Consider the following 15903-nt stretch of genomic DNA (forward strand, 5'->3'; position numbering starts at 1 on the left):
CAACTTCTCAAAAAAATAAATTTGAACTCCAACTGAAATAGAAATATTTCAAAGTCCTAATATATCCATAATTCTTCTAAGTTCCACAACACCACTTCAAAGTATCTTCTTTTAAGTTCCATTTTTGGCTTCTTCCAACTTCACGTCACACAAAAAAAAACTAGTAAGCACTTCTTGGCATACACTTCCACTAAACACGAAGTTCTAAGACTACTACTAAGTGCAAAACCAGTGGTAAAGTAAATAAATCAAAGTTAGTCAATTAAAGCCCAAACACGTTAGGTTAACTAATTAAAAGGAATCTACACAAGGGGTTGACAAAAAAAAAGGTTAATTAATTAAGGGCCCCACGTTGGGCGCCAAAATATGTGGCGTACAAAACCGAATCTATATAAAAAAATTACAAAATGTACCAAATATAAATCAGACGTACACCCGGAAAGAAAAGTACTATACGGTGACAGTCTGGGAATGGCTCGCGGCTAGACAAAACAGTGGAGATGGTCGTGCGGTCCACAAAACAAAAAAAATCCGAAGTTATATCAGGGGCGCCAGGTAAATTGGCCCACAGCCTTCCCTACGTTGCTATTCAATAAACCACCAACTTACCAATAGGTTTACTACTAAAATACTAAGTAACAGTATACAACCTGAATAAATAAAAAAATAAATGAAATTGTCAGATTAGAATTTAGTCAATTTTAATAAATAGATTCCCAAGATAGTTGAAAATAAATACATACATATTACATATTACAATATTATTTAACTTTACCATAGGCTTAATAAAAAAATAATATAAAAATGCGGCTTCTGCTTGCCTAACAAAAATTCATAAGTTATTTCTATTTAACAGAACAAAATGAAAGGTAGGACGTATCAAAAGTACCGGACGCTAAGGGGTGTGCGGTTCAATACCAACCAAAAAAAATAATTAACGCAAATAGGACACCACGTGAGCTCAAGTGCGTGCGCAGAAAATAATATAAAAAAATAAATCTCAAATATATAACCCCCCCTTAGACGCAGTTTACAAAATTAAAATAGGTATGTGTAAATATTGAATTAATAAAATAAACCGCAAATTATCTTTAAAAAAATCTGTAAAGTATTTGTAAATATGAAAATAAAAACTAACAGCAAATAATCTTTAAAAAAAAACTATTGTATTCCGCAAACCAAATTAGACGGCGCTTAAATCTTCCGTTGAAAATTAATTATCGATCCATACCTCGAATTTTCATATACTTCACCGCGTGGAATTCCAGTTATAGTTCAGCGTGTCTTCAATCCAAAATCCCATACGATTGCCGATGTACATAGACTTGTGTGACAATGTTGAAAAGTTGGAAATTACAGCCAGACGGAAAAATACGAAGAAGAAGAAGCAGAAAAAAAAAACAAACAAACCAACCCTGAAGCAAGAAAACATTAATTACCATCTGTGTCTAAAATAATTATTTGGAAATAAATATATTGATTTTAACACTTTGTTTATCTGCCTTTTGGCGATAATGGAGCAATACAAAAAAAAACTTGTCTCCGAACTTGAATGTATGAAAACTGATAAAAATGTGAATAGCTTTTTAGAGATGGGATAAAAAAATAACTACAACTTTTTAATTAATTAAAAACGAAATGTTCTAACACTCACCCTTCTTAGCCAGATTAGGGGTTTGAAATATCCCAAATTGGACCGAAGCGTAGCCGGCTATTTGGACTCGTGATTAAGGCTAATTTCTTGATCTAAATACGACTCCCGGTATTCACGTGTACTGTAGATCCGCTTTTTTTAGCGAAATTGTGGATATTCCAAAAAAAAACCCTTCCACGAAGGCAGCAAATCCCCTTGAATATCCACACAGTTCGGACTAGTCCAGATCCCACATGGAACAGCAGCAAAAGCAAAAAAAACAAAATGCCGTTTCTAATCTAGCCCAACCTTTCAGTTACACCGTCAAACCTGGAATCACTTTCTTTCCGTCGTCTTTCCGAACACTTGACAACTTGACACACGGAGGTCACCGAATAATACCGAGATTCAAAAATTTCAATTTTATGATCCCAATTCTTCCAAGATAACTCTAGAAAGAACGATCTAAATTAGTTTCTTCACAAAAAAGAGGACATGTTCCCTTAACTTCAGCACAATTTGCCAGACATTACCCCTATTTGAAAATTACTAATTTTATTTTCGCCACCTTGCTTATAATATATTATAGGCAACCGCTCTTACACGTCCTGAATTATTTAAATTTTGATAAAATAGAGGTGGGACTTTCTACTTTAAATTTGGAACGTAACACAATTACTTGACCATTCGCCCTGTCCATCATCTAATGTTACGCTGCCAGGACAGTTGTTTTTCTTTCGATCCAACATTTTCGTTTTCCTTCGATTTTATCCTGAATGATCAACCAGAGTAAGTGATATTTAGGTCCTCTCATTAAATGACTGAAGTATTAGACCTTTCTTATTTTGATGATGTTTACCAATTGTCGCTCTTTCTGCACGGTCTCTAGCATCATCATCATCATCAATCTGTATGCGTCCACTACTAGACATAGGTCTCCCGTAGCTCTTTTCATCTCTCTCTGTATTTTGCGGCTTTCATCCAGTAACTGTTAACACGCTTTTGGTCGTCAGTTAATCTAGTTGGTGGGTGTCCTCTGCTCCGTAGTGCTTCTTGTCTTGGTCTTTACTCGACTAAACGTTTTGTCCATCTTTTATCTGTAGCTAACGTTATTTAGATATGTGTGATGTCCACGGAATTCTGAACATGTGACGGTAACACTACAACTTAAATTTCTGATTTGTTAAGATTTCTCATTTTTGTAGTTAATGTTTCGCATCCATAAAATAATGCGGACCCAACGTAGCACTTTATTACTTTTAGACGTAAGGGCAATAACAGACTTCTACTACACCATATACAGCCTTTTTATCCAAGTTCTATTCTGATCAAAATTTCTTCGTTGCTTTCATTCCTGTAGTCAATCCAGCTACCCAGATATCTAAATTGTTGTGCCCTTTGCTGGATTTTGTTATTTAATTTTAGCACTGATCTTCGATATTAATTTTTTCGATATTACCAGCCATTTTGTTTTCTTTGAGTTGAATTTTAAGCATTCGTTATTAACGGTATTCAACAGGGTTTAAAGATCTTCTATACTCTCTGCCATTATGGCGGTGTTATGCCAAAACTGGTTCAGTTTTGGCATTAAACAAAATCGGTGACATAACACGTCCTTAAGTGACACCACGCTAAATAAAAACTTGAGCTAAAACCTCTTGATTCACCTTAATACAAGCGGTCTGATTGTAGTAAGGATTGTTGTGCAATCCAATGTCATACGTGTCCAGATCAACTATGCCTAAGGATTGAAATAGTACTGTATGTCGTACTCTACCAAATGCTTTTTCAAACTCTATAAAATATTCGTTTATATTTTTCCTAAACTCAATGTTCTTTTAAGTATTCGCATGCAAAAAAGAGCTTTCCGAATACACATGCCGTTTCGGAAACCAAACTGCTCATCACCACTTATCCCCTCACAAAATTTATATATGTGAGAATGTAATATTTTCATAAAAAAATTGAGCGTGTGACTCATTAAACTAATAAAAAACCCCTTAAATGATGTTAAATTTGTTAATTATTACATATCTGTTGTTAAATGTAAATTACGTTGGTTTAAACAGATTTACTTCATGGCAACGAAAGACTCCCGGGGGTTGCTATCCCAAGACAAGGTGTCTATAGGGGTCCTCGATAGCAACTGATGTTTGCCATCCTCGGGTTGGCAACCCCTGGGAGTCTTGCGGGACCATGAAGTAAGTCTAATGTAACGGGTATATAGCACCTAGAGACGTTTCTCATTTTGCCAAATAAGAAATAAAATTTTATGTAGTATCTGTGTCAGGGTATCGTCATTATTCTTAAAGAGCTTACTGCACGTTTGATCAGTTTCTGGTAATTGGTCTGTTGGGATAAATTAATGTAATTATTCAGAACCGAGTACAAATTAAAAAATAATTTCGTGTACTTACCTATATAGAGGCATTCCTAAGTTATCTTTAAACCAAAAAAGCATTGTGACATTATCATTGGGAAGAGCTGGAGTTATATCACAAGGTAATTCTACGTCTTTTCCAGGTACGCCCCAAACAAGACGAGCTGGTACTGAAACAAAAGGAAATGCATGTTATTAGTGGTAAATTCTTCTTCAAAATTTTATTTAAAGATTTCTTCATCCCATTCGTCTAGTACTTTTCTCTTTATATAGTCAGAATGTATGTTGTATAATAATGGTTATAGTAAAAAGCTCTGTCTAGTTCCTTTGTTTATTTTGAACTCATCTAAATATATTTTGTTTATTTTAACTTTAGCTGTATTTTCATCATACAGATTTCTTATTAGGTTAACTAGGTGTTTAGGTACTCCCATATTTTTACAGCATTCTTAATACTTTCCATCCTATACCATATTTTTATAGCAGAATATTCTTGTAACATTATCTCAGATTTATATGGTGTTTATATGAATAGTTTTTGTCAAGAAGAAAATATAACTTCTTTAGGTCGCAACGACTTCTCAGAACGATTCAAGTAGAAAAATTTCGCCTTATATACAACAAAAAAAGACAAGTGCAATATCTGTATTGCATTTTTAGACAATATTTTGACGAAGACACAACAACAGCGAGCAAAATGTACTTCATAACCGAATAACTTTAGAGTTTACAACCAAAAAACGCCTAATATTGTGTATTACTTGTTTTCAGAAGAGAAGAATAACCACATTTATTTTCTTTATTATACATTATTTAGAGAAATTTGTTACGGATTCCAAAACCCCAGTCGTTATTTATTCTGATGGATATGTTTATCAATATCGTAATAATGGCATGGCCAACGCTTAACTAAATTTTACTATCAAGCATAATATTATGTTGGTGTTAAAAATGCAAAACTCTCTGGAACCGTGTCACTCTCAAATGAAGTGAAATTTGGTACATAATGTGATAGAAAGAAGTCTTACAAATAAGAAAATCTATATACCAAGTAACTCAACTACCACTGCAGATCGAGTAAAAAAAGGAACCAAGCCATGTAAAATAAACATGTTAGACCATGCGTTTTTTAAAGACTGCTCAGCCTTAAACCAAGGGGGATATTCCTTAATTCGAATAGGAATAAAAGCGTATGACCCAACCATTACTGATATAAAATATAACAAATAAAATCCAGATAATACAAAAGAAATAAAAATTGACCATAAAGAGGAATACTTACAAGTTCGTATCAGACCAAAGGCTATGCCAACAATTTTGCCCTTCTTAAATAAAAACGTAGAAATGGCAATATTTACAAATTGTAACATCGATCCTACAAAACACTTCATCAGAAAAATGTTCACCTCCAAGACTAACGAATAAAACAACAGACTGGAATATTTTCAAAAAAATCCCACAAGAAAAAATAGACCTAAAAATTCCACTAAAACAACCACAAGAAATAAAAATCGCAAGACTTCGTAAAACATGGCATCAAACTCGTCCACCTCAAGGCAAAACTAAAATTGAATAGAATGTGTCGAGAAATAAAAGAACTACTAAAGCAATATAGCAACGCCAATTTAAAACATTGCCTAGAAAATCTGACACCTAATCCAGATGGTGGTTATTCATTATGAAAAGAAACAAGCGGAAGCGGCCACAAAACCAAATTCCACCTATCAGAATAGAAGATTTAAGATGGTTAAAGACACATCAGAAAACAGCAGACGCTGTCGCAAAACAGAAAAGGTATTTCAGCCGCTAACAAACACAGCTAATGAAAATGATGACATCTATGAGTATTTAGACAGCCCTAATCAAATGAATCATTCATCCAAATAGGCAACTAATAACGAAGTAAAAAGTCTAATAAAAAACCTTAATAAAAATAAGTCACATGAACATGATCTGATAACGCCCAACATATTAAACAATCTACACAGAAAAGGAATACTAAGTCTAACACAAATCATAAAATCGATACTAAGAACACTTTACCTTACTGCACAATGGACGTTAGCAAAAATCATTACGATTCCAAAATCAAGAAAACCTTCACATGAGATTACATCCTACCGACCCAGCAGCCTATTACCAGTTATGTCCAAAGTCGGAGAGAAAGTCATTGCAAGTAGACTGAATATTTAAATACAAAACAAAAATATTATATCTCATCATTAGTTCGGTTTTTGCCAGACGACCCAACTGAATAAGTACATCTCTTTCTATTTGTCAACCATTTTCCATCCACTCCTGAATGTAGGTCTCTCTTATTGCTCTCATTTTTCTCTATCTTGCGCCAAACTAATCCACTGTTTGCCTGCCACTGCTCTTATCTCATCTACCCATCTTTTTTGAGGTTTTCCCATCCTTCTTGTTGTCATCCTTGGTCTCCATTCTAGAATTCTCCGTGTCGACCAATTAGCCTTCCAGAAAAAGAGCTTTTGTAATGCCATTTTCCTGGATATTAGTCAAGCATTTGACAAGGTCTAGTATCCAGGATTACTATTCAAACTTAAGGAAACCAATATATTAACCGCTATACACGATACTAAAATCATACCAAAGTGTGTCATAAATCCACAACAGAAATGCCGTTGACCTGCAAGGCAGTGTCTTCGAACCAATTGTCTACACTATTTCTACAGCTGATTTTCCAACCGAAGAAGAATCCACAATTGCAACATTCGCAGATGACACTTCTATTCTGGTCAGAAACGCAGATCCCATACAAACAGCTAAAATATTACAACAAACCATACATTTAATTGAAATATGGGCTAAACGATGAAAGATAAAAATCAACGAAGCAAAATCAGTTTACCTAACATTAACTAAATGTCACAATGAAACACGTAATATTCTAATGCGGAACAAGAACATTCCCAAAAATGATACTGTAAAATATCTTGGATTACACCTTGACAAGGGGCTAACATGGAGGACACACATCTGGGGGAACAGGAAGCAATTACAAATAAAATTCAAAAAACGCTACTGGTTACTTCGACGGATTTACATTATCATTATCTAACAAAATATTAGTGTATAAAGCAATCATCCAGCCCATCTGGACATACGGGATTGAACTGTGAGGAACTGCAGCAGATAGCAACATACCAATACTAGAGGTTCAATCTAAGGTTCTTCATGCCATAACTGATACACCGTGGTTTATTCCAAAATACAGATATTTACAGTGACTTAAAGATCAAAACAGCGAGACAATTGGACAATTTCACACAACTAAGTAGGTTGAACATTAGAACTCCTCTTGACTCACCATTTAGAAAATAGGTGTCTAGACTTAGTTTTAGTTATTACTAGACTTCGGCAAATATGCATATTGCATATTTTGCATATTGTGCATATTTTATGCAAATATTTCATATTTTGGCATATTTGTATAAAAGTTTGCATAAAGTGCATAAAAGTTCAGATTTTTATACTGTATTTGAAAATTTTTAAACATACCAATTTATTTCAATTCTTGTATAAAATTTTGTAGTCATTTTAATCAAGAAATGATCTAAGTACGTAATCTCTACAGGTACAAAACATTTACAATTTCAAAGAAGATCAATTTAAGTAGCCCTCAACATTCTTAGAAAGTCTCGGTCACTGAGGCATTCAGTTATTGGATAATCGCTAAGGGTTCGCTCATTTGCATTTTATGATCTAATCCCCAAATCTATCTACAATTTATTGTATCTTAACAGCAGGTAAACGGCTAATAGTTTTGTTCCTAATTTAGGGATTTTCCAAAATCTCCCAGTTTATTGAATTAGGTACCTAAACATTTCTAATTTGATGCTCAGATTTGTAAATCACTTTTGTTTTGATATTCAAAGCGTAAACACTCGTTGTGCGTAACAAAAAGGAAGATTGTGATTTTATAATGCCTAAAACAACCAGTGCTTCAACTTGGATTAAACCTTATAAAGAGCTGTCTATGGATATGGGAAAAATCTACTGTTCAGTCTGTGGCAAAATTGTAAGTATCTAATATTTTCTATTAAATATCTAACATTTCATACATACAGGGTGTTTCCAAATGACACTTACAACGTTTGACTGTAGATACTTCTCGAAAAATTGAACAAAACGATATAGTTAATGAGTGGTCAAACTTATTTACTTTTCGAGATACAGGGTGTTAAAATTAAAAAAAATTAAATTCTTTTAGTTAATAACAACAATAACTTTAAAACCAATAAACGTATTTACTTGAAATTTAGTACTCGTAGGTTGTTTTTAAATAAAAAATAGCTTCCTTTAGTGAGAAAAAATTGTCCATGGTACAATACAATGGTGTGTATTTAGAAAAATTTTTCACCTTTACTTTTTTTTATGAAGTCAGCTATTCTAAAACACAATTATTTTTATTGTAATTGAATTAACAAAAAAAAAACTTTTGTTGAATTTTAAAATAAGTTATATGATGTACTAATGGTTAGTAACAAAAACTAATTTGTGGATTAATACTGCATTTAAAACACTTAGCGAGTGTTTTTTTTTTCCAAACCAGTTATTTGATTAACCAAAAACACCTTGTATATTTTTATATTTTAAAGGTTGGGTTAAAATAAAGGTTTTTATTTTTATTTATAGATAGCATGTGAGAAGAAATTTCAGATAGACCAACATGTGAGAACTGCTTCACACATTGCAAAAAAAGGAAAAATAGGAGGAAAACATCAAACTTCAATGGCTAAATGTTTCCAATCTACTTCAAAAAAATTAGATGAGCAAGAAACTTTTAATGAAGACTTGTGTCGCGCATTAGTGTCTGCAAACATACCGCTTTCAAAATTAGCAAATGTAAATTTTAGTTCGTTTCTAAAAAAATATTGCAAACTTAATGTTCCAAGTGATCGGTCTCTAAGAAGAAATAATGTGAACGGGCTATACTCGTCGGTGTTAATTAATATTAAGGAAGAAATTGCAGATAATTATTTTTACATATCTGTAGACGAAACCACTGATTCCTCAGGAAAGTATATTGCTCATTTATTGATTGGTGTTCTTAAAGAAGATACCTTACCAAAATCTCATCTTATTTCATGCCAGCAACTTGAGAAAACAAATGCTTTAACAATTTCGCGTTTTATACAAGAAACATTAGCAACTTTTTTTCTTCCGACAACTATTCCTTCTAATAAATTACTGCTTATTTTATCGTATGCTGCTCCTTATATGGTGAAAGCAGGACAAAATTTAAAAATATTTTTAACAGATTTAATACATGTTACTTGTGTAGCACATGGATTAAACAGAGTTGCAGAGGAAATACGAAAAAAGTTTCCTCTTGTAAATACCATGATATCCAGTGTCAAAAAAGTATTTCTTAAATATCCTATAAGAATTCAACTTTATAAAGAAATGCTACCTAACATTCCTCTTCCACCACAACCTATTTTAACGCGGTGGGGAACATGGTTAGAAGCAGCTAATTTTTATGCAGATCATTTTGTTAAAATAAAGAACATAATTGATACGTTAACAGATGAAAGTTCCCAATCTCTTTTGGATTCTAAACAAACTTTTCAGAGTAACTTGCTTCAACAAGAACTTTCATTTATAAAATCAAATTTTAGTTTTGTTCAAAAAACAATTACTCAGTTAGAATCACCAAAACTGTCATTGTTCGAAAGTACAGCATTAATAAAAGAATTTGCGTCATGTTGTCGGAACGTTAGAGGTAATATTGGAAAAGATATTTTAAAAAAATTTGAAGCTACTATGGAAAAAAATAAAGGTTACCATATTCTTTCTGAAGTAGTCAGTGTTCTAGCTGGAAATATTTCGGAAACAATTAATTTAGAACCAAATGTTTTGGTTAGTTTGAAAAATGCTCCCGTTACATCAGTTGATGTTGAACGAAGTTTTTCCATATATAAATATATGTACTCAGACAGAAGCCACAAGTTTTTGTTAGAAAATTTTGAACACCACTTGGTCATTTATTGTTACCATAATTCTAAATAAGTTTATTCATACTTAAAAATGATGTAGTTACTTAAAATAAATGTAAATCTTAATGAATAGTAGGAAATATTTAGTTATGTACACTTTTTTTTAACTAAAATTGTTACTATTTTACGATTTTTTTATTTATTTGTATGCATATTTTGTAAAATATTTGCATATTTTCGGGTAAACACGTGCATATTTATGCGCATATTTTCTACATTTTTATTTGCATATTTGCCGAAGTCTAGTTATTACTAATAAACTTACTAGGAGGTAATAGTCATTGGACTAAAACTCTTGCTTACATATTATGTTCATTTAACAGAAATGCTTATTGTTACTTGTTTGTATGTAACATAAAAAAAAAATAAAAAAAAAACAAATCACTACGTATTTATTTTATAGTAGCCTTTTTCACGGATAAATCTTTTTATTTTGTTCGTTTAAACATACTAAATATATTGCTGTTTGGTTAAAATGCATTATAGTATAAAACTTTTATTAATTAAGTTACTTATTTAAATTGAAACAATTTTATGCCTTTTTAAGCCGATTATTACTTTTGTAAATTACAGAGCGATGGTTGTATTCGGAAATTAAAACCACTAATTTTTTATTGCAACTCTCAGTGAGCACTGAAAGTTTAATTTGTCAGTCCCTCCCAAAGCAAATCCGACTCTATTTTTATTTACGAAACCATGACATTTAAAAATTTATAGCTTTTCGAAATACAAAGTCGTATGAATATATAAAACAAAAGGTTTGTTTTCATGATTGCATTGAAATCACGATACATGCAGCATCAAATTAAATTATCCATTGAAAAACACCATCAAACAGATACCATTCAAATATGGAACAATAATCACTCAATTAACAGCAGACTGGCATTTTGCGCAGTGATATTCCGGTTTGGTATTAGTTATGCTCTCTTCGTTTCGTTAATTATTCTGATATATTTTATTTGTTTCGTGAAATATTGCGCTATAAAAAATATATTAGTAAAAGGTATTTATGTCCGGTTAATGGTTAACCGTTTTTTTTAAATCATCGAAAGATTTTTATTAAGTGGTGACTAACCTTCAGTACAAAGATACTAGGGTCATCTTGGAAAGCCCGGTGGATATGAAATATCAAAATTTATGTTTTATTACAAAGTAGCAATCGACTAACTATGAGGGTAAGACGTGCCAAATGTTTTATATCAGACTACCAAACTCAAAATCAGAATCAATTCAGTTATCGCGTTGACAGACGGACCGACAAAAGACAGCCTTGAATAATAATTAAAATTTATTTTTTTTTAACATTTATACAGTGTGTCTGCATAACGTCTTATCGTATGGGAAACATTTTAGTTATTAATTTTCCGAAAAAAAGTTCTAAAATCTATGATGCAATCAGATATAAAAGTTTATCAATCTTACGAGCAAAAATTATGAAGTTTCCCCAAGAGTAAAATACATTTATATTTCAGAATATCGAAAATTCTTATTATGAAAAGTTGTTTGTAATTCAAAACAATGTTTAAATATGCAATTATATCCTTCTAATTAAAAATAAAATTTAAATGTTTCTCATGTTATCGATACCCGAGAAGATCAAGTACAATAAGTCAATAGACTAACAGGATGACTGTATGGATCGTTCATATGGAGAAACCGACGTATTAAGACTGAGACGAAATGATAAAGCCAGTAGAAAGGTAACAATAACGTACTTATCAGAAACAAGACAAATATAAACAAGTTCATAATTAACAGAAAAAAATCAATACTAATTAAAATGGAAGACACCAGTGTGGTCAAAAATGAAGAGATGGATCAACAAACTGTAGAAGAAATATCGGCTGATGGCGCAAACAATGAAATGATCAACTTTAATTAGTTATTAATTTGCCAATAAACAAGCAAAATTCGTATTGATCGCTTCTACCAAAGAAGACAAAGAAGAACTTATAAAGTTGATATTCATAAAGGAGCCATATTTTGTCAAGTGATTTTCGTTAATGTAGGGTTGTGTTATAGAGGTAGCACCTTTTATCGAAACGACCACATCGAGCATCATAGACGGGAGATGGTTCTTAATAACTTGTCCTCATAAGACACTTAACTCTCACTTATGGCTCCAAATGCCACACCCCGCACAACTGTATTGGTCTGCAGGCTAAACTAAGTGAGGGTAGCCAGATAAGGCGAGAATTTTATAGATTAAAATTTATAGATTAAATATTAATGTACTCGATATCAGTGAAGCCAGGTGGCCCAACTCAGGTTATTTTTTAACAGACAAATCCACAATATACTATTCCGGTAGCGAGAATAACCAACACAGACACGGCGTGGCAGTAAAAGTTAATAAAAAATCTAATAGAGCGGTGAAATACTATTTCCCTATCTCAGAAAGGGTAATGGTACTGAAGTTGGTGACGTCTCGGCCAAACCGAATTTGATACAAGTTTATGCTCCTACGGCAAATGCCGACGAAGAAACAGTGGAATTATTTTACCGACATATCGAACAGGCACTGAGAAAAACAAAAACAAGTGAACTTACGATAGTCCTAGTTAATCTGAATGCAGATTGGAAAGAGACAAAGCGGAAGGTGTATAGGAAACTATGGCCTGGGAAGTCGAAACAATAGGGGAGACCGTCTGGTACAATTATATCAAGAGCAGAACTTCATTATTACAAACACATTTTTCAAGTTACCAAACAGACGACTGTATATATGGCGATTACTCGCAGATACATCGGAGGAAGTAGTCAGGAACCAGGCAGACTACATTATGATCAATTAAAGACACCGTTTTTAATTGTTGTAACATTTATTAATTATTTATTATTTATTTGTTTCAACAATTAAATGCAGTTTCAGGAGCGGTAGGTTTAAAATGAACTACAGTAAAACAAAAATACTAAGCCGAGACGAGACAAATATAACAATACATCAAACTTAAAGAAAAAGGTGTATAACACATGCATACTACCAGTTTACATCTACGGCTTGGAGACAGTAGCCCTTACCAAAAAATTTGCTAAAAAATTAGAAACAACGCAAAGAGCAATGGAACGAATCATGCTTGGAATATCACTGAGAGACAAGATTAGAAACACCAAGATAAGACGTAGAACGAAGATTAGGGATATTGTGAAAAAAATTACAAATATACACGAACAAGAAGAAGAAGAAAGATATTGTAATGCTATTAAAGCAATAAAAGCATATCCTGGATCAAACGTGTCCTCAGATCACTATCCACTTATTACCAAGATTACACTCACCCTTAAGAATATTAAAAGATATCAAAACATCCCTACAATAGACACAAAAAACTTAAACAACCTAACGTGAAAGAATGCCTCCAACATGAACTGCATGCAAACTGTAGCAAATTGAACACAAATACCAATGATATTGACGAGTACTGGGATCGATTAAAACATTGTCTACTGGAACTCTGTAAAGAAATACTAGACTTCCGCAAGGAGAAAAGAAGAATGGATAAATGACAAGATACCCAATATGATGGAACAACGGAGATAATTTAAAAACAAAGACAACAATAAATACAGAGGGATAAACCACGAAATCAGGAAGATGATAAAGCAGGCAAAAGAAAAATACTATAAAGAGAAATGCAATGAGATCGAAGACCTTCAAAATAAATATGATCTGTTTAACCAATACAAGAAAGTTAAAGAACTGGCAGGACTAAGAAAACAAAATCCCACTGGTGCACTTCTGGCTCTACACGGGACTACTATAACACAGACGGACGAGAAAGTAAAAAAATGGGCAGAATATATTGATGAACTATTCAATGATGAAACAGGAGATCTGGAGCGCATAGAACTTACGCCAGAAGAAATATGTCCATATATTACAAAAGAAGAAATTTTACGCTCATCAAAAACAATAAAGAGTGGAAAAAGCCCCAGACCTGACATGCTTCCTATGGAAATCCTAAAAATTCTAGATGAGCTTGAACCAAATTTATAGTTAAGGCGTATTACCCAGAAAGTGGTAAACGTCGATTTTTATTTGACTCCCCAATAATAAAAACGCAAGAGAATGTAGCGATTACCACACTATTAGCTTGATGTCTCACTTGCTAAAGTTACTACTAAAAGTCATTCATAACCGAATATATCACAAACTGGACATAGACGGTAATGATACACAATTTGGTTTTCGCAAAGGCCTAGAAACGCGTTAAGCTCTTTTTTCACTTAATATACTGATACAAAGATACCTAGACGTCAATCAAAATTATACGCATTTGTTATTGACTATAATAAAGCATCCAATAAAGTTTGATATGAACAAATAATGGATGTCCTGAAATCGAAGAAGATTGACTACAAAGACCTCAGGATCATATCAAATTTATACTATAAACAGCAAAAGTACATGATAACGAACAGCTGTCAAAAGAAATTGAAATGAGACGTGGAGTGAGACACGGATGCATATTGTCGCCAATTCTTTTTAATGCCCACTCCAAAGAGATCCTGAAAAAAACTCTTGAGGGTGAAATAGCTGGAATAAAGGTAAATGGAGTTCCCATTAACAACATTAGATACTGTGATCTTAGCCGAAAATATGGAAGATCTTCAGATAATGGTGACCAGAATAGCGGAGTATGGAAAGAAGTACGGTCTAACAATGAACGTCAAGAAGAGGAAATTTCTAAGGATATCGAAAACTCAAAGAAATAGCGAGAGTCTTCTAATAAACGGAACCAACGTCGAACAAGTGGACAAATATGCATATACGGGAACAATGATTAACTCCACAAATGATTACATTCCGATCAAAATCAGAATAGAAAAAGCTAGAACAAATTTCAACGAAATGAGAAGAGTGCTATGTACAAGGGATTCAAAATTGGAACTAAGAAGTGCTATGTTTTTTCGACTTTGTTTTATGGAATGGAATCTTGGACTTTGAATGCGACATCAATGAAAAAACTAGAATCATTCGAGCTGTGGGTGTATAGAGGAATTCTGAAAATATCGTGACCAGAACACGTCACAAATAAAGTGGTTCTGAGAAGGATGAATAAAGAAATAGAAATTTTAAATTCAATTAAAACAAGAAAATTGGAATATCTCGAACTTATTACACATAAAGAGAAATACACCTTGCTACAACTTATTATGCATGAAAAGATCCTAGGAAAGAGAAGCATAGGGAGACGTAGAATGTCATGGCTGCGCAACCTGAGAGAGTGGTACGGATGTACATCAAATGAGCTTTTCAGAGCAGTTGTCTTAAAAGTCCGAATAGCTATGATAAGTGCCGACCTCCGTCGCGGAGATCACACTTGAAGAAGAAGCAGATTTTCGTTATATCGTCATATTTTGACAAAAAGTTATAAGTTTCAAATATCTTTTTAGATATATCACTAAGCCACTCGGTATAAAACATTCGTTTATTTCTAAAGATTACATATATATATATATATATATATATATATATATATATATATATATATATATATACATATATATATATATATACATATATATATATATATATATATATATATATATATATATATATATTATTATGATTGTTTATTTTGACTTTAATCTTAGTTTATTGAGCCAATAAAAAAGAATTATAACTTATTTGTTATCAAAAGTAAAATAATCCTTATATTACCTGTGTTCGATGGATTCAAAAGATTTTCTAGTTGTCTTTTATCGGGAAGAGAAGAAAGGATAAGAATACAAATATATTATATTACAAAGATTTACGTTTCTTTATTTTATATGAACGAATAAAACAATTATTAAATTCTGTCGTTATCTTATCAAGCAGCATACAAGTAAATAAATCAAATTTTTATAATAATAAGATTATA

The 15903-nt window shown here is 32.4% G+C and overlaps 1 protein-coding gene across 3 annotated transcripts in view; it reads right to left on the reverse strand.

Annotated features, from left to right (window-relative positions):
* side (motor axon guidance molcule sidestep) overlaps positions 1 to 15903 on the reverse strand; it is a 566673-nt gene that overhangs the window by 419998 nt on the left and 130772 nt on the right. For all 3 annotated transcript variants that reach the window (XM_072534634.1, XM_072534635.1, XM_072534633.1), the window contains exon 2: positions 4051 to 4183. In XM_072534634.1, coding sequence (XP_072390735.1) covers positions 4051 to 4183 — 133 coding nt within the window. The remainder of the gene's footprint in view (positions 1 to 4050; positions 4184 to 15903) is intronic.

The sequence above is a fragment of the Diabrotica undecimpunctata genome, chromosome 6 (genome assembly GCF_040954645.1).
Source record: "Diabrotica undecimpunctata isolate CICGRU chromosome 6, icDiaUnde3, whole genome shotgun sequence".
Lineage (NCBI taxonomy): Eukaryota > Metazoa > Arthropoda > Insecta > Coleoptera > Chrysomelidae > Diabrotica > Diabrotica undecimpunctata.